General features: G+C 40.3%; 1 protein-coding gene across 1 annotated transcript in view; it reads right to left on the bottom strand.

Moving 5' to 3' along the window:
- LOC308082899 (uncharacterized protein) overlaps window positions 1–11034 on the bottom strand; it is a 26215-nt gene extending 15181 nt beyond the window's left edge. The window contains exons 1-2 of the mRNA XM_080424982.1: window positions 10767–11034; window positions 8420–9839 (exon numbers count right to left, since the gene is read on the bottom strand). Coding sequence (XP_080281108.1) covers window positions 8420–9839; window positions 10767–11016 — 1670 coding nt within the window. The 5' untranslated portion in view covers window positions 11017–11034. The remainder of the gene's footprint in view (window positions 1–8419; window positions 9840–10766) is intronic.
- Window positions 11035–20734: the final 9700 nt, after the last annotated feature.

Here is a 20734-nt window from a genome sequence, read left to right as displayed (position 1 = left end):
ATGAGTATTATCAGAATATAAAGCTATTTAACCCTTATTTTAACAAAAGAAAATCATTTACCCTACCTTAACACTTGTTATTTTATATTTAGCAATATGTAGCAACAGTGAAAACAGCACAATATAGGCCAACAGTGCTCTTATTTTACATTCCACAGACATGAAGACACTTACTTTCCCATAACTTCACAAAGCGCTCTTATTTTGAAGTCCACCGACCAGAAGTCAAGGGTTTACGTTCTTCTGACTTGACAAGTGTTAAGCTTTGACCGTTCAGGGTACTGGGCTGATGCTGGGCTGATGCTGCTGTTTTGAACTGATACTGACATAAGGAAGGCTTTACAAGTTGCTTCTTGTATTTTCACACGTTGGTTAGGGACAAGTAGGGAACTGCAGCACATGTGAAAAAAGTCAGCGGGTGTTTTTGTTTTATATCCCGGGTGGGATGCAAGCAGCCATGCTCGTCATCAACTGCACTTTCTCACAAACGTATCTCTTCACACTAGATTCCAAGCTTGATTTTGCAACCCGGTGATTTATATATATAACTAGTTGCGTGCCCGTGCCTTCAGTATTATGTGAGCTTGTAGATTAGCTGTTTTCGCCGCGTCGCAGGTTCAGTGTGTGTGTGTGGGAGAGAGGGAGAGGGGGAGACGGAGCGCTCTGGCCATGCTCAAGCGTCTAAAGACGGATATCTCGCGTTGTGTTTTATAGCGAACAAAAAACAGTTGCATCCCCACTGCAAATCCGCACCTGCCCGTCAGGCAACCAGATAGCAAACTTCACCTGCCCTACCATTTGATTTACCTGCCCCGGGCAGGCGGGCAGGCGGGCAGGCGGGCAGGCGGGCAGGCGGGCAGGCGTTAGTGTCAACCCCAGCAGGCTTAGGCGTTGTTTTATTGAGGTTAGTGTTAGTGAGGGTTTAAAATGCTCATTTGTTAATTGCATGGTCTTCATCTCTCAAGTTCAGTCTTCTATGTTTCTATGGCTTATTGTGCATATTACTTATCGTTGCTTCTTTCTTTTTTCTTTCTGCATTCACTGGCCCCGTATTATCGCTGCTTGCAGCTATATTTATAGTTGTTATTGTCATTATTGGACACTTTGAAACACTGTCTCTCAACTAACGACAACCAGCTTTACTTGTCCAGTTCTGCCCTCCTTTGCCTTGGTAGCAAATAGCTCCTTCTGAACCACGGACAAACATGTCCGTGGCAAGACTTGTCTATGTCCGTGGCACTCTTTTTTTCCTTTTTGTTTTTAAATAAATATATATATAGCATACATATTTTTCATTATAATGTAAAAACATTATTCTAAAATAATGGTGAATCATAAAGTGTCGGGATGACATTCTCATTAATAAGTTAGAGGAGATTTGTGGTATTGTATGTTGTACCCGTACATGATTGCATCATATGAAGCATAGCGTTAGTTCATGCAGGACACGGAAGTCTTGTACAGTATATCGTATATCTGCTAATTCAAACTAATATGTCAATGTACTGCTTATTGTTGACATTGTATCCCTATGGGGGATTTGCTTAAAGGGGTAGTTCACCCCCCAAATAACTTTTTTTCTATTGATTACTCACCCCATGGAGCCTTGAATTCATGGATATTTATTTGTTTTTGTCGCATTCCTTCCTTTATTATTTGATTATAATAAATTTAGCCCCATTGATTCCGGTAGGAGACACAAATGCATTTGTGTCTCCTACCGGAATCAATGGGGACACATTTATTATAATCAAATTATTGGCTTAGGAATGTGACAAAAACGAAAAAATATCTATGAATTCAAGGCTCCAGATGGTCAGTAATCAATAGAAAAAAAGTTATTTTGGGGGTGAACTACCCCTTTAAGCATTCCCTGAATATATGCTTAGCAGGCTGCTTCGACAACATTCTGTGAATATTCTCCCAAGAGCGGAGCTTTAACGCCAAGCTTAACTGTATTCCATTTGTGGCAATAAATGGTTAAATCTACTTTGACGTGAGTGTTTCTGATTGAAATGAGGACAACAAGACAACAAGATTCCCTGAAAATGTCAACACAGCCATTCAATCCTTTGTGGGATAGTAGTATTTGTATGTGTATGGATTAATGGAGTGTATGAGGTGTGTCAGACACTGAAACAATTAAAGTCAACGGTAATGTGAGTGACCACAGTGAAAAATTGTGCAGGAAAAGAGCAAAAACAGAAGGCATGCCATCTGTTGAGAAGGAGCACCAAGGCAAAGGAGGGCAGAACTGGAGTAAAGTAAAGTTCATTTATGTCAGTTGAGAGAAAGCGTTTCAAAGTGTCCAATAATGCTAATAATAACCATAGTAACACTCCACAATCATAATCCATGGAAACCCTTGATCCACAGCCTCACCATTAGACCTCCTCCTCACCTGATCAAAGTTAGGCACCTTTGCATCAAACTATTGTGACACTGCATTCCTTTCAATCCTGCCATGGCCTTCATGAATCACTCATCCTGTACTGTACATAATTATCTGTTTTGACACTGTTCCATTTCCACTGTTCCATTTCCACTGTTCCATTCGGCATACTTTAGACTTTCTCATCAACATAGCTAGTACCTGTTCACCTTAATGGAAACCACAACTCTTAAAGTTGACACACAAAAAAACTAGTTTAGCTGGTAGAACTTAATCTCTTCCTGTCCTCAAGTATGGCCCTTTTGCTCCTGCGTTCTAAGATGAAAGCACTGTCTGTACTAAGACCCAATTATTGAAATCCCAAACATGGAATATACTTGGACCATGCTACAAAATGCCTGTCTCAGGACTGCCACTGTGACCCACCCATAATGTGTCACATTTTTGTGTTGATTTATTTATTTTATTTTTGTGCTTTGAAATCGTTTTTGGAGCTGTCAGTGTTACTTTATCAGTATGAGTATTCAGCTTGGTCAGTAGGGGGCAGTATCAGAGTGTTTTCTCCCTCATGGGATACTAACCTGCAGACAGGAAGCTCACGTCATTCAAATGAGAGCAACCAGTCTGCAAACAACTAAAACCTTCTGTGTTCTCCTTTCTCCTGTTAAACAGGTTAGTTGTGGTGCATCAACTCACTAAATGGTATCAATGTGATCATTATAACATTAAGTACACGTTCTGATGGTGGAGCCTAACTCTAAAGTGTTTGCAAGATGTGGTTATTGTTTGTGAATGAATCCAGTGCAGAACACAGTAGTTTGGCTGGAGCAATCAATGCAAAATGGCGACGTGAGTGCGTAATGTTTACATAGGACCTTCTGATCCTAATTCAGACTCCCAATAAGAGCTCCCGTTTTTGTATAAGTATTAATAATGTATTTTGGTATATTTTGTGTGTTCTGTAAGAAGTGTGACATGCTACTTTATTCTGTTTGGACATGGTTATATTAGTTAAACTCTCAGGAATTGGTCAATGAACATTTCAAGTACAGTAACTTAAAGCTGCTTACTAAGAAGAAGAAAAGTATAATTGCTTAAATAAATACTTGCTAAAAGTGCATTAAGTTAAAGGTGAATATTCCTGAGAAAGACAAGACAGTTAATGAAGGTCTAATTGGGTACTGTATTGTATGTTTGGAAGTGATGAGGTGAACATGTTTGCTATGGAAAAGAATATGGGAAGAGCATGCAATATTGTAATGGTGCTTAACTCCAGTAATACAGTGTTGGTTTAATTGAGTGTTTTGGTGAAAACAAAGTTGAAGATAAAGCAAAAGACATTGAAATGATAATACAAAGGAACAAAAGAAATGGGAAACAAAGTGAATTGTGAATCTGTGAATTCTGTTAATAAATTCCAATGAGAGCAACCAGTCTGCAAACAACTAAAACCTTCTGTGTTCTCCTTTCTCCTGTTAAACAGGACATTATTATCTGTATGTTTGTCCTGGCTACCTGGGACCTGCAACACCACCTGCCAGAATACAATGGATAACTTTCCAGTCTCCAGGTTTTCGAAAGTATAGCTACCACTTTAACCCTGACATCCCAATTTTGGGCATTATAGGCTGAAAAGATAAGAAAATTACTGATCTACAAGTTCAAAACATGCTGTGATGTGAGCTTGTAGATCGGCATCCCCCCCCCCCCCCCCAAAATAATATTTTATTGAATTATTTGATAAGTGGCTTGTTTAAAAATGTGTAGCGTAGAATAGAGTAGAAACTATGGCACATCAGGAGTCCATTATTATCTATTTAGAGCTAGGCCTATGTGATTCTGGCAATTACCTTTTTTTAAAGCACATTTTGCTATTTTCACAGAATTGAGGCAGCTATTAGCAATCATTTCTTTAGCTGTCTTGTTGTCAATTGTGTGTACATGGTACCATGTGTAATAGGCCTACAAAAAATCTCCTGCAACTCATGTAATGAGCATGTTACCTTACGAGTCACCAAAGTTATTCAAACACATTTCTACATGTTTCTACATTATAATAAAAAATATATATATAGGCTATATCTAGAATTTCTTTTCGAAAAAAGAAATGTGCCTCGGACATAGACATGTCTTGCTACAGACATGTTTGTCCGTGTACGGACATGTTGATGACCCCTGGGTGGGAGGGCACTTGACATCACTGCATCAGGTGAAAAGTGAGACTAAAACTGACTGATGGCAGCCAGCTCATTTATATTATCATAATACATAATAATTATGATAGTGAAATTATAATTATTTGTCAAATGTTCGTCTTGATAAGGGCCACGGATGTTGGGCTGGCCATAATTTTTATTTTTATTTTTTAAATGGGTCTTTTGGGAGAAGGGCAATTTGAGGCAAAAGGGCAGGTGATCAAGCACCAAAAGCCCCCTCCCCCCTCTGCACGTGCCTGTCCCTGCTTCATCTCTCTCTTAGCTAAGGGGTCCCTGCTTCATCTCTCTCTCAGCTAAGGGGTCCCTGCTTCATCTCTCTCTCAGCTAAGGGGTCCCTGCTTCATCTCTCTCTTAGCTAAGGGGTCCCTGCTTCATCTCTCTCTCAGCTAAGGGGTCCCTGCTTCATCTATCTCTCAGCTATTAGGGGTCCCCGTTTCATCTCTCTCTCAGCTAAGGGGTCCCTGCTTCATCTCTCTCAGCTAAGGGGTCCCTGCTTCATCTCTTTCTCAGCTAAGGGGTCCCTGCTTCATCTCTCTCTCGGCTAAGGGGTCCCTGCTTCATCTCCCTCTCAGCTAAGGGGTCCCTGCTTCATCTCCCTCTCGGCTAAGGGGTCCCTGCTTCATCTCTCTCTCGGCTAAGGGGTCCCTGCTTCATCTCCCTCTCAGCTAAGGGGTCCCTGCTTCATCTCCCTCTCGGCTAAGGGGTCCCTGCTTCATCTCTCTCTCGGCTAAGGGGTCCCTGCTTCATCTCTCTCTCAGCTAAGGGGTCCGTGGGCTGGTGCTTTACTGTAGTTCTATGGAGAGATGCTTTTTTTCATCTCATCAGGTTTGCTTCCCGCTCACTGTTTGATCAACTGCTTCCATCATGTCTACAGTTTATATGATTAATACAGTTCATATGATTAATACAGTTCATATGATTAATACAGTTCATATGATTAATACAGTTTATATGATAAATACAGTTTATATAATAAATGCAGTTTATATGATTAATACAGTTTATATGATAAATACAGTTTATATGATGTATATAGTTTATATGATAAATGCAGTTTATATGATTAATACAGTTTATATGATAAATACAGTTTATATAATAAATGCAGTTTATATGATTAATACAGTTTATATGATAAATATAGTTTATATGATGTATATAGTTTATATGATAAATGCAGTTTTTATAAATGTACAGCTCCCTACCAGGGGTCATCAACATGTCCGTACGGGACTATTCCCGGTGGCCTGCCTCAGTGGCGTAACGCAGAATCGCGGGGCCTACCGCGGGAGTTTCACGTGAGGCCCACGTACATGCACGCGCGCAGCGCACGTGCATGTGCGTTAGACCCGGAAAATTTCGGGTCTAATTCGGTTCTATTTGACCAATATAAATCAACTTTTTTTTTGCTGTAAAAATATTTGTATCAATGCAGCTGGTGGCCCCCCCGCACCGCATCACTTGCTACCCCTCAGTTACGCCACTGGCCTGCCTGATCTGATGCAATTTTGTATTTTTTTATTTTTTACATCAGGTCAGGCCAGCCAGCCACAGCCAGCGCAGCGCTGAAGTGCTGCAGCAAATTCTCTCCTAAGCTCAGGCCAGGCCAGCCAAAGTAAATTTCAATTCAATTCAGTCAGTGTTGCTGCTCACACTGCTCCGTGATTAGAGGGGTAGGGATTGGTCAAAATGACGGTACTGAACTTTTTTTTAAGAATCAATACGTGATTGGTTAGTTTGGCTTTTTGCCCCGCCCCTACACCCCTACACCCCTGCGCTGACGCACAACACACACAAGGCAGCATGGTCTGAGACTGAGACAGCTGGATGGATTTATTCGACAAAATAAAGAAATAAACTAGTGTAACGTCACATTATTATGGATCCCAACCCCATTCCCTCAAAGTCAGAGAAAAAGAGGGCAGGTGGAGCTGAAAGGGAAAGGGACAAGACAAAAAGAGCCAAGGAAGGAGCTAAATGTTACAAACTGACTGAAATGTTCAGAGCCCCCAGCGTGCAGTCATTGCTCCAGCAACAACAAGTAAGTTTATAAACACTGGTTCTTCTCAGTGGTGGAAAAAACAAGTACTCTACAAGTAAAAGTCCAGAATTTAAAATGTACTTGATTAAAAATACAAACGTATTGGTATCAAAATGTACTTTAAAGTACTACCAACCAAAAGTAGAAAGTACTAATTTTGCAGAATGTCCCATTTTCACAAGTTTTCAAACGTATACAAATCTTTTGAAAATGGCAGATCTGCAGAAGCTCGCAGATCTGCTATTTTCAAATGGCCGAAATGTATATAGGGGCCAGGGCTGAAGTGGTTTTGTAATAATAATCAAAATATACAAAGTAACTAGTAACTAAAGTTTTCTAATAATTGTGGTTGAGTAAAAGTACAATATTTGTCTCTGAGATGTAGTGGAGTAGAAGTAAAAGTACTGAAAATTGTAAATACTCCAGTAAAGTAAAAAATACCTAAACATTTTACTTAAGTACAGTACTTGAGTACAAGTACTGTACTTAGTTAGTGTACACCACTGATTCTGTGTGGATTGGGGTAGTCATCAGGGACATCCCAGGGGAGCTTGAGGAGGCCAGATAAATGATTGATATTATGATAAGCTATAAGAACACTTTGTTCCATTTTGTACCCTCAGACTTAGACCCTTTTAATAACATGAACACCATGCAGTTGAACAGTTGACAGTTGACAAAAAAGTTTTTTGGTAAAAGAAGCCACATATTTCATATCTTGTGACCCATAACAATGGGTGTCAAAGCAGCTATGTAGACTAGTAAATAAAACGTTATCTATCTTAACCTTTAAGCGGTTACGTTCATTTAACTAGATTAAAAGTTGCTGTGTCAACATTTCTACACAGACTGTTAGAATAGAAGAACAAAGCAGAGATCAGAGATGTTTGGTTTGTTCATCTTTAATGTCACTTTATTCACAAAGACTATTTATACTGTGTCTTAGAGCAGTGCTGCTCAAACTGTGGGCCGGGACCCCCAGGGGGGTCCCCACATGATTATCTTAATGTACAACATTGTTTTCTCACTCAACAGTAAACAGACCAACATACAGTATAAGTGTATACAGGGTATCTGCACATTTATAAAGAGACAATTTAAGGACTTTTAAGACCTTTTTAATGCAGATAAAATAAAAATAAGACCATTACAGCGTCAAAAGTAATCAACAAACTATACTATAAAAACATGGTCAAACATTTGCCAAGTTGTCAAATATGACCTAAGAAAGAGGCAAACCTTAAATAACAGATACACGCACACAACACATCACATTTGTGATGGGTTGTGAGCTTGTAGATCTGCTATTTTCACAATATTTATCTGTGGAACCGAGTCAAACTAAATGTAATGCCTCAACTCCTACAATTCAAGTGTTTATCAGGGTGTGGGGTCCCCAGTTCAAATATGATTATTTTGGGGGGTCCCCCAGTTCCAATATGATTATTTTGGGGGGTCGTGGCCTGATCATTTTGAGAGCCAAGTCTAAACAATAACAAAAATATAATATTTCACCAGGAATATAAAATCCATAAAGTAATGATTACATCATAACAAGACAAATGGTAGCAAGAAGGTGTATGAATACAAGAGGAGAACAAAATATTAAAATAGATTATTATCCACTTTAAACCACTATTATACTTCATCATACGACACAAAAATAGCTGATCTACAAGCTCACAAGGCAGGCTGAGAGAAAAACAATAAAATGATGAAGAAACGATTCTGGACTCGTGACATGAGAGACAAAACAGAAGTGTGATCTACTTGAGGTCACACAACTCAGCAGAGACTCCAGGTGAATAAATCCCAAATCCAACATGGAGGTTGTGTGTGAACGTGGTGTGGACTGTGTGGAGGAGAGTCATGGTGTCAGACACAAAGAAGGACAGAGTACCTGCACTGTGGTCCAGGTACACTCCTACTCTGGAGGACACACGACCTGGGATGGCAGTTGCAATGCCTCTGTGTATGAAATGATAACCTTGTTTCTGACACATTAAAGACCATGATTTATCATTGAATCCAAATGCACATTCATTATGAGACCCTGTTCTGCTGATATCTTTATATGAGACTGCAATAATAACATCGCCTCCACTCCACTCTACCTCCCAGTAACAGCGTCCAGTCAGACCCTCTCTACTCAGAACCTGACACGTAGTGAATCTCTCTGGGTGAACAGGATATGATTGTGGTTTGTCCATCCATGTTACTTTTCTGTTCCCTTTAGACAGAGACAGGCGTTGATATGCTGTGTTTGGATCCAGTGTGATTGGACGTGAATATTGTAAGAAGTCAGCTCTGGTCTTGGGTTCTTGTGGTGTTGACAGTAAAACATCCACACTGTTCACTGTCTCTGAGATGTTTGTCCCTCCTTCTGTAAGAATGTCCTCTAGTTTGTCTTTCATCTTGGACACGGCCACGGTCACATCTTCAAAGTATCTCAGAGGACGGACATTGCTGCTGACTGGGTATGTAGATTCACTGATCGTTGAGAGGGAGGAGGTGTAGCGCTGTAGAAAATGGACGTGATCCTCTGTGAGTGAGAGCTGCTCCAGCTCAGCATGTCTCCTCCTCAGTTCAGTGACCTCCTGCTCCACACACCTCCTCAGTTCTTCAGCACGACTCACTTCACGTTTCTGCTGCTCTCTGATCAGCTCCCTCACCTCAGATCGTCTTCTCTCAGTGGAAGAGATGAACTCAGTAAAGATGGCGTCACTGTCCTTCACTGCTCTGTCAGCACAGTGGTTGATGGACTCCACCTCCTGGTGAAGCACCTTCAGGTCTTTCTGTCTCTCCTGGATTCTCTGCTGGATGTTCCGCTGACTCGTATCGAGCTCCTTTTGTCTCTCAGTACGTTCTGCTGCAGCTGAGATCGTATCGTGACCTTTGTGTTCTTCCACGGAGCACAGAGAGCAGATACACTGCTGATCGGTACGACAGAAAAGCTTCTTCACCTCGTCGTGACGAGAGCAGATGTTCTCCTGAAGCTCGCTGGAGGCTTTGACCAGCTTGTGTTTCTTAAAGGCAGGAAACTGATGGTGAGGCTGGAGGTGAGTGTCACAGTAAGAGACCAGACACTGAAGACAAGTCTTCCCAGCTTTCCTTTTCCTCCCAGTGCAGACATCACAGGCCACATCTCCAGGTCCAGCGTAGCAGTGATCAGGAGGAACAGCTTGGAGTCCTGTTGATAGATTGATACATATGTATTTATCAATCTGATAAAAAATGTATTTATGTATTTCATTGGTATGTGCCTGTACCCACATATTTGGTAGCCTATAGAGAGTATGCACATGCGTCACATGTCCACCGGGACACGCCCCCCTCATCTAGACTGAGTGTTGGAGTTTGGAAGCGCTCGTTGTGAATCACTCAACAGTCCTGCGTACCACCCGTTTCTAAATGTCACATAATGCAGGAGGCAGAAGGATGTTGCTTATTGAAAACGAGCGCTTCCAAACTCTGACACTTATAAAAATAATCACCTGCACGGAATTCATTGACAAAAAGTAGCTCATAACATGTCTAGGGTGAATTTTTATTAAACAAAAATTTTGCAGATAGAAAGAGGATAATTCAAGCTTTCCGTACAGCTGCCATGTTGGTGAGTTTAACATTGTTTAATACAATCAGATAGGACTTTGCTATTTGGATGTATGGGCTGTCAAGGCCAGAAAGCATTTTTTTGCCACTCAGTAGGCGTTCCCGCATAACTTCCGGGTACGATGATGTCACACGCATAGCCTCTTTGGAGCAAGCATGTCTCCGCTGCCTGATAACTATTGTTTTTGTTACAGTCTATCTGCCTTAACACCACTCTGTGTCAGACTGTGTGTCTAACATATTGTTTACCCTCAAGATAGCCTGCCGATCTGCATGGACACGTTGTGAGCTTGTAGATTGGATATTTGAACCATTTAAAAATATTTTTCAAAATAGTAAAAAATGGCAAAGAAGTTTAGGGATAATGGGTAAGGTAGTGCCCAAGATAGGGCCCCAAGTGTATGACTGTACTCGAGCTGTTTGCATTTCTGTCTAATAAAATATTCAATCAATCAATTAAACAGAGTCAGTGAGCTGTATTTACAAGAGAATTTAAAGGTATCACCTGTCTTCTTCAGGCTCTCCACCACCTCAGCCAACATGGTGTTTTTCTTCAGAACAGGTCTTGTGATGAAGGTGTGTCTGCACTGTGGACAGCTGAACCTCCCTCTCTGATCGTCCTGGTTCCAGTAACCCTCGATACACCTGCTGCAGTAGTTGTGTCCACAGGGAACAGTCACTGGATCCTTCAGTAGATCCAGACAGATAGAACAACTCAACTGTTTCTGATCCAGTTGAACTCCCTGCTGCGCCATTTTAGTACAACTGACTGACTGTCTGTCTGTCTGACTGACTAACAGACAGGTTCAGTTTGGTTTTCATTTTCCTCAAAAATCACATGACATGGGAGGTTCCCATGTCATGTGTGTATGTGTGTGTGTGTGTGTGTGTGTGTGTGTGTGTGTGTGTTGATTCACAGTGATTCACTGGTAGAAAATGTTTCCACCCTGTTGAAATATGACTCAGTAGTTTTCTTCTATTGTTCTATCTATAGAATATAACCTCCATTAAAACTTTGATGAACTTTTAAAGACAAAACACATTGAAACTTTCCCTGTTTCTCTTAAATTCCTTTTTAACAGGACGTTCATGAAAGTCCTTGCGGGCTTGTTTCCAATGAGGGCCTGTGAGCAATTAGGGGTTAAGAGTCTTGCTCAGGGACAAATTTCATTTCATCGACACATATGCTGGCGTGGCCTGGAATCGTACCTGGGGCAACCAGGGCCTCTGGCTCCCTAGGCGGGCTCACTAACCACTCAGCTATGGCCGCCCCTCGACATTATGTATAATAGAACTGCTATAGAACCGAAAAAGAAAAAGAGTACACACTGATCTGAAAGCACACGCACACACACACACACACACACACACACACACACACACACACACACACACACACACACACACACACACACACACACACACACACAGTGTGTGAGGCCCATAATCTAAACGAACCAATGGCAGCACACACCAATAAGCTCCTCCCCTCGATAGACCCACACTGTAGCTGTGATCCACAGTCTGTCTGAACGAAAATCTGAGAGAGAGCAGATAGTCCATGAGCCAGAGCCCCAAAATTGAGCAATTATTATCGAAAGAGTGGGCAAAACCAAACCTATATTAAATTGTTCATAGGGTCAATACGAGTAAATAAATATATGATAACCTCTCCACAGGAACAGCTTTTTCATGGTTATCACACATTTTGTAATTTTCCCCATACGTACATGACAGGTGAAAAAATGACAAAATTTAAAAAAGAGTTATCATAATGAAACTTCCTGAGCTGATTACTTACAAGAAGACAATGATTTATCGTATTACAAGTTTTCTGAAATTGTATATTTAAATATGCAAATTCGGCATTTAGTCCATGAGCCAAAGCCCCAAAATGGAGCCATATATTGAATATTCCCTCGTTAACAACCTTTGACTTCAACATATTAACAAAATGAAATAAGAATGTTGACTCTGGCTTTGTCCAATGTTCCAATGTTTGATTCTGGAAAGTTATGCAAATTCAGGCATATTTTCCTAATGCCTAATTTGCATATTTAAATATACAATTTCAGAAAACTTGTAATACGATAAATCATTGTCTTCATGTAAGTAATCAACTCAGGAAGTTTCATTATGATAACTCTTTTTTAAATTTTGTCATTTTTTCACCTGTCATGTACGTATGGGGAAAATTACAAAATGTGTGATAACCATGAAAAAGCTGCTTCTGTGGAGAGGTTATCATATATTTATTTACTCGTATTGACCCTATGAACAATTTAATATAGGTTTGGTTTTGCCCACTCTTTCGATAATAATTGCTCAATTTTGGGGCTCTGGCTCATGGACTAAGAGCTCACAACACCAGCAAAGAGAAAAAAAAGAAAGAAAGACTCGGAGAGAGTAGAGGCACAGCAGCAAAGCTCACAACAAATACATTACACACACTACACAATACACACACTACACTACACAATACATTACACACACTACACAATACATTACACAATACATTACACACACTACACACTACATTACACACACTACACAATACAAAACACATACTAGTAATTACAATTAATTACACCAACACTATCTCATTGCAACCATATGTAGTCAAAAGGTATATAATATAATAATACATGATGTGTCACCATAAGTAACATAGTTACTAAAGGTATATAATATAATAAGAGTGTCACCATAAGTAACGTAGTTAATAAAGGCATTTAATAAGTTATGTCTCACCATAAGTAACATAGTTACTAGTACATATACGTAGGTCTATTCAAACAATATACAGATCCATCAAAAAAACATTAGAACATCGTGGAAAAGTCCATTTTCATAATGCATAAAGTGAAATATTTTAAGAAAAAAAAATGTCTTGATGACCTTTCGCACTACATTTAGGAACAAATGCCACCCTTTTAACATTGCCCTATTATAGCGCCACCAGGAGGCCGATTTTTGCAAAACATTTTTTTATATTACTCCTAAAAATTGTGTCCAAACATCACGCAAAACGGTACACATTATCTTTATAGTGATGGTCCATTGTGGAACCTTGGGCCGTCAACCTATACTTTATAGAGTGTGGAGCACAGTAGCTGTGCTCCAGTGAGAAGGAAGGCCTTGATAGCCACAGCGTTGATATACTGAATGTAATAGATAAGAACTTCAGAATTCTCCAGGCGCTCAACCGAACGCTTGTTTGCATGCAGACTTAGATGTGGAGCGAATTGCCTTCGTGATATATCAGGTCGTATTGTTTTAATATCATTAATTTGCTGTTCTTTTATTCACATAGTATAGAGGAAATCTCCCTTGTTTGTCAATAAAGATGCCTTGCGCATGTAAAAGGTAATTTCTGTGTATGTCGTCTATAAACTGGACTTTAGGGTTTTATTGAACCAAGAGTGACAGGTCTGCCACGGCACATCAGCAGTCAAGTGATCAAGGCGGCTTCGTCTGATTTTTCATATTCCATCCTGATTGGCGCATTCCCAACATTGCTGGCCCACAATAACCTACCTGACCTGGTGGAGGAGACCTGTGCTCCGAGGAGCACTTTTTCTTGTTTTGGCTCTGTGGGAAGGTGCCAAGTCCTGCTGGAGAGGGAAATCAGCATCTCCATAACGCTTGTCGACGTACGGAAACACAAAGTGCTCTAAAGTCTCCTGGTAGATGGCTGTGTTGACTCTGGACTTGAAAAAACACAGTGGACCAACAGCAGCAGATGACATGAGGCCCCAAATCATCAGTGACTCTGAAAACTTCACCCTGGACTTGCCTCTCACTCTTCCTCCAGATCATACATGGGCAACTGGCGGCCCGGGGGCCACATGCGGCCCCCACCTTCACTTAGGGCGGATTCAGACTATGGTCCCGGCTGCGCACCCCGGACCACATGGCAGATGTTGTGGTAGTGTGAACGTAGCGAACCGTTCCCCGTAACGCATCACCGTACCGTACCCGAAACCACCTGGGGAGGTAGTCTCGGGTCCGATTGCTGCGGAGTAAGGAACGGAACGTTGCAGTGTGAATCCATCCGTACCAAGAGAAGGAAGTGGACTGCTAATCATATATCCTTTATATATTTTTTATAACTACACATTATTTTAGCTGGGTTATACCTTCTCATAGTTCTACTTGAATGTTGACAAGAAATAATAATCCCGCTAGTGTTTGAGTAGCGCGAGCCATGGAAAAACATAAACAAAAAACACATGTGTAGTGAACGTGTATTTAAGGATAAATATACCAAGGATTAGCCCGTGACGTCACGATCATATTGATAATAACAAGAGACGCGAGAGACAACGTTACATTTTGAGGTTTCAAAGACCAACGCACACACTGCTTTGGTTGTGTATTGTTTTTCAGTTATTATTATAACTCAAGACAACGTCAGGAACACAGTCAAACTTTATTATTCACTCTGCACTCTGACAAGTGACTCTTCTTCTGTGAAAGACATTGCATCTCCCAAAGCCCCATAGTCAACAGCGCCCCCATGAGGCACATATTTACCATTACTGCTAAATGAAATGTACTCGAGTACGAAATAATTTTGGCCAGTGTGAATGCTGGCCAGCTGGGAGAAGCCAATCGTACTCGGGAACGGTTCGATTCAATCGGACCCAGTCTGAATCCGCCCTTAATGCGCCCCGTAGGTTAATATCGGAATACTGACATATTATTGATTTCAGCTGTTACAATTCCAAACATGCAAACATGACCCAATTTGATTAGTTAGTTGCTTAATGACTAGTATTAAAATTCTATTGTCTTTTTCATGTCCAATGTATTTGTATTTAAGTTCATAAAGTTAACATAAGTATAACTAAATGCACTTGAAATTTAATAAAAATGTTACTTTTCAGGATTCTAATTCAAAAATAGCACAAAGAAATCTGGATTCCAATTAAAAAATAGCAGATCTACAAGCTCAAAATGCGTCCCACTGCGACGCGTTTTGAGCTTGTAAATCGGCTATTTTTGCTACTTTTGTGTGACATAGAATGTCACAATCCAAGTTGCTTGAAGTAGTCATGGGTGTCATGACCTCTGCACTGTGGTCCAGGTACACTCTGGAGGTCATGACCTCTGCACTGTGGTCCAGGTACACTCCTACTCTGGAGGTCATGACCTCTGCACTGTGGTCCAGGTACACTCCTACTCTGGAGGTCATGACCTCTGCACTGTGGTCCAGGTACACTCCTACTCTGGAGCACTGTTTCCCAAACCGTGGGTCGGGACCCATTTGTGGGTCGCAGATCCTTTTTCGTGGGTGAGTGGCGAGTGAATATCCCTTTATTTTTTGTCTCCTACATTTTTTCATTAACTATTATTATTTTAAAAGATTTTCTAAAGATTTCCACATAAATATTCACACATTTTCGTGAGACGAAACCGATTTCAAACATTTTTCAAATATTTGTATTCAAATAAAATGTAAAAAATATCAAAGAAATTCCCTAAATCAGAAAACAACATGTTTAAGAAGCAGTGAAAATAGTAGATCTGCAAGCTTGTAGATCTGCTATTTTCACTAGTTTGGGTCCCAGGCAAACATGTTTTTTTCTCTTCTGGGTCCTGAGCTGAACAGTTTGGGAAGCAGTGATCTAGAGACACAAACTGGGATGTGGGTTTCAATGCCTCTGTGTATAAAACTATAACCTTGTTTGGTTCACCGTAAAAAAACCCACATTCATGGACTTGTAGATCGGATATTTTCGGCAAAGAGGTGTAGAGGGAAAAACAGTACAGACCAAGTACAGAGCCAAAGGTCAAGTTTACTAAGTATTGAGGGTTTAAGTGGTTAAATGTCTGAAAATACACATTAACATGAATCTAATGATAGTGCTGTCAAACTAGTATATGAAGCTATCTATGACATCTATGAAATCTGCAACATAATGTTATACAATATGTAATGGGGGTCCCTGCTTCATCTCTCTCTCAGCTATAAGGGGTCCCTGCTTCATCTCTCTCTCAGCTATAAGGGGTCCCTGCTTCATCTCTCTCTCAGCTATAAGGGGTCCCTGCTTCATCTCTCTCTCAGCTATAAGGGGTCCATGCTTCATCTCTCTCTCAGCTATAAGGGGTCCCTGCTTCATCTCTCTCTCAGTTAAGGGGTCCATGCTTCATGCAGACATTAGATAAGAGCTCTCTCTCTCTCTCTCTCTCTCTCTCTCTCTCTCTCTCTCTCTCTCTCTCTCTCTCTCTCTCTCTCTCTCTCTCTCTCTCTCTCTCCAACATCCTCAAGACAGAACTAGTGAAGACAGACAAGTCAGGTCAGCAGAAAAACATTCTGGGATCCCATTCAGTAAAAAATAAAACAAAATAAAACGAAAGTTAGCAGAAACACAACACAACACAACACAACACAACACAACACAACACAACAACAGGCATAGATTCAACTGCATTTTCTCACTGGTGCATCAAACAGAAACCACCACCAGAGGGCGACGTAACTCCTTTAGAATGTATGTTGAATCCACTGGCACCATAGAGGTACACATGTCTCCTTTCCTAATCTTCTTACAAGGACCCTTTGCCAAATGAACCTTCTATAGGCTCTATGCACAGCAGCCATATTGTAAAGAAATTGGGCCTCTTCCTTCACAGGTCTTACCAATGATACTAATGAAGGCTCTGTTCCATTCTGGTCAAACAGAGTCAGGGTGTTGACTCACTGGAAACACTCTGCTACACCAGTGGGTCTCAAAGTGTGGTCCAGGGACCCTCATGGTTCCTTGTGGGGGGTTCTAAATGGACCCTTACGGGCGTGTAACTATGAGAGTGTACAGATGGAACCAAATGGAGTTTGAGAACCACTGTGCTACACTAAATGGAACTGAGCCTTAATTAGTTTAAGTGGTAAGTCCTGTGAAGGAAGTAAGGAAGAAGCCAAAAAGGTCAGGGTTCAGGAGTGTTCAGGGGTCAGGGTTCAGGAGTGTTCAGGGGTCGGGGTTCAGGAGTGTTCAGGGGTCGGGGTTCAGGAGCGTACAGGGGTCAGGGGTCAAGGGGGGTATGTATTTGGCCGCAGACCCCCATATCAAAATATGTTGTTCCAGGGACCCCCCAGAAGCCAAGACTTTTAAAAATGTTCGCTTTAAAAGAATATATATATATTCAAAGATTTGCACACATTTTCACGATTTAGAAAAAATAGCAGATCTACAAGCTCATAGCGCGGCATCGAGTGCCGCGCTATGAGCTTGTATATCTGCTATTTTTGAAAAGTATAAAATAATGGATAGAGTTCAAATCTAAAATGACACAGATGCGTCCCGGTCTTAAAGGGTTAAAGCTCACTACAAGCTCACAACACATGAGCGTGTAGATAGGCTTTTTACATTGTTTTTGAAAAATACGTTTTTTAGTTTTTTGTTGTGTCCAAAAATGTCATATCTTGTGACCCATAACAATGGGTGTCAAAGCAGCTATGTAGACTAGTAAATAAAACGTTATCTATCTTAACCTTTAAGTGGTAACGTTCATTTAACTAGATTAGAAGTTGCTGTGTCAACCTTTCTACACAGACTGTTAGAATAGAAGAACAAAGCAGAGATCAGAGATGTTTGGTTTGTTCATCTTTAATGTCACTTTATTCACAAAGACTATTTATACTGTGTCTTAGAGCAGTGCTGCTCAAACTGTGGGCCGGGACCCCCAGGGGGGTCCCCACACGATTATCTTAATGTACGACATTGTTTTCTCACTCAACAGTAAACAGACCAACATACAGTATAAGTGTATACAGGGTATCAGCACAATTATAAAGAGACAATTTAAGGACTTTTAAGACCTTTTTAATGCAGATAAAATACAATATTCACGTCCAATAACACTGGATCCAAACACAGCATATGAATACCTGTCTCTGTCTAAAGGGAACAGACATAGGGATATACACATTAACATGAATACTCATCAACACATTGCACCTCTTATTCTACTACTCCTTTCTTTCTTTTACAAATGGAACCCTGGTTAGGATACATTGTTCCAAAGCACATGGGACAGCTAGGCCCTGTTTATTGACTGTGGTCTTTGAGAATATGTTGAGATCACTTGAGTTAATTGAGAGGCAGCATATGTTTGCTGAATGAACATATAGTGTAGTTAATGATTTTACAGGACTCTAACCTTACTTTTGTGTTTTGCAGAAAGATATTTGAATATTGAATATACGTGTGGAAACGAGTGAATAGTGTTAATGGCTATGTGATAAGTGCATGTGTTATGGGGAATGATGTAAGGATATAAAAATGTGATGTTTGATCCGGATCGTTACATTGTCAAATCAACATGAAGTTTATCTGTGTATTAGGGGTGTGCCGATCGATACGATATATGGCACTTTTTTATTATAAAAATATATGGGGGAGAAAAAAAAGCAAATGCAAACCAATACTTCTGTTTTTGCATTATACAGTAGTTGCATTTTGTTTTATTGAACTGCAACAAAAATGCTATAGTAACAGACAGTAGTCACAGTACTATTGTAATACAGTGCATTCTGCATTGTGTCACTTCTTTTTGACAAAAAAAATCCATAACTTGAATACAAAAGGGCAACAGGTCAACTGACAAGATACAACTGGCAAGAATTGCATTATGAAATCTCCTTACAAGTCAAATTGTTTTACTGAACATTAACTCCTATACAGTATATGACTTCACAATCGCATGTCTTTTCAGACCTTTGTTCTACTGAACACCACAAAATAAAATAAAAAGCTTTCTTATTCAAAGTGCAAACTTAAGTTAACATGAACTAATAACAATAATCAAAAAAATCCTGTCCTGATACTCAAAACTGCAAAAAGAGACAGAAAATTTATATTCAAGTTTAAGTTATCTTATATCCAAAATGCTGCCAGCTGATTTATAAGACACAGGGAAGTCTTCAATGTCTATAACATTGTTTTCCATGTTTTGGTTTTCATCTGGTTCTTCAATTGTTGCCGTTGCTGAAAGTGCACGCCTGTACCCATAGACCAGTGGTTCTCTAACTTTTTCGTGTCAAGGACCCCAAAATGAATTGTATTTGGCTGCGGAACCCCCCATCTCAAAACATTTTGTGCCAGCAATTTTTACAAACATAGCAGATCTACAAGCTCATAGCAAGGCACGAATTGACGCGCTATGAGCTTGTAGATCTGCTATTTTTTTATAGCCAAGGTATAAAATATATGGTTAAAGTGGTTAAAATGATTGTGACGCTATATTAACTAATTTTGCTGGGTACCCCCTGGTACCCCCCGTAGATAACACGCCGTAGATAACAGTAGCAAGATCACACAAGCATACACACCTGCTGCCATTCAACTACTAGTCTGAACTCAGAGTGCCCTCTGCTGCTCAAACAAAGCACTACGCCAGGCCGAATGTATATATGATATAGCGTGCAGTCTTTTAAGGATTACTGTGATTATGGTAAGCTCACATTTCATATAACACACACCATACAGTAAGAACTCCTCTAACTTTCACTAGCACCCCGACCAATACATGAACAGACTTTTCAGAAGGTTGAGATTTCTGTATTATACATCTTTTATTAATTGACTGCCAGAGTATTTTCATGAAGTACCCCCCCCCAGTACCAGCGATTTGCGTGTTTTTTTATTTTTTTATTTTGTAATTCTTCATTCAAATAAATTGTCTGATTGCGGTTTTAAACACATGAACGACAGTTCTACCAGCAGAGAGCAGCAAATAGACACCTTTATCACCTCGCTGACTCGCTCGCCCCCCCAAACAGGCCCAAACAGTGCATACGTCATAAACCGGATGTGACGTTTTCTCAGATTGCCGATCAGATTAAAGTACGATGTGAAAAACGACGACGATGACTGTCCGTCACCCAGACTACAGAAAATAGAAGTGGAGCTCTCGGTTCGTTTTTTATACCGTGTGAAAAAAAATGTTTTCCCCTATTCTGGACGAAAATGACCGGGGAAAAAACAATTAGAACCGGAAACGGAATCTGCGTCATGAAACCGGATCCCGGTGTGGGTGAAGTAAGTGGAACTCGAAACCTATGGTGAAAAATAAACAGAATAGCGCGATCACAGTAAAAAGTAAAAACTCGGGATTTCTCGTGCTGGCACTGAGGGCATTCAGCAAAAACTCGGGATAACTTGGGGCTTGGCACTGAGAGAGTTAAAATGTTATAGTCTTATATTCTAATATTTTGAGAAATTGGATTTTGGATTTATAATCGTCAAGATTAAAACAAAAAAAAAGTCTTGAAATATTTGACTTTATTATTACATTATGGGGGAAAAGTTTACTTGAAGGCCATGACAGCTGTCAATACTGTATGTTGTAAGATAATGATGATGATGATAATGATTACTCTCTTCTTCTTTGTCTTTGTACTGTTTGTTTGGATATTTTGAGAATTGATTAACTTAAGTGGAGACATAACGACAGGATGAGAGAAAGGCA

This window comes from Gymnoscopelus braueri (genome assembly GCF_963280865.1).
Source record: "Gymnoscopelus braueri genome assembly, chromosome: 3".
Lineage (NCBI taxonomy): Eukaryota > Metazoa > Chordata > Actinopteri > Myctophiformes > Myctophidae > Gymnoscopelus > Gymnoscopelus braueri.
This window is presented reverse-complemented; position numbering and strand designations above follow the sequence as displayed.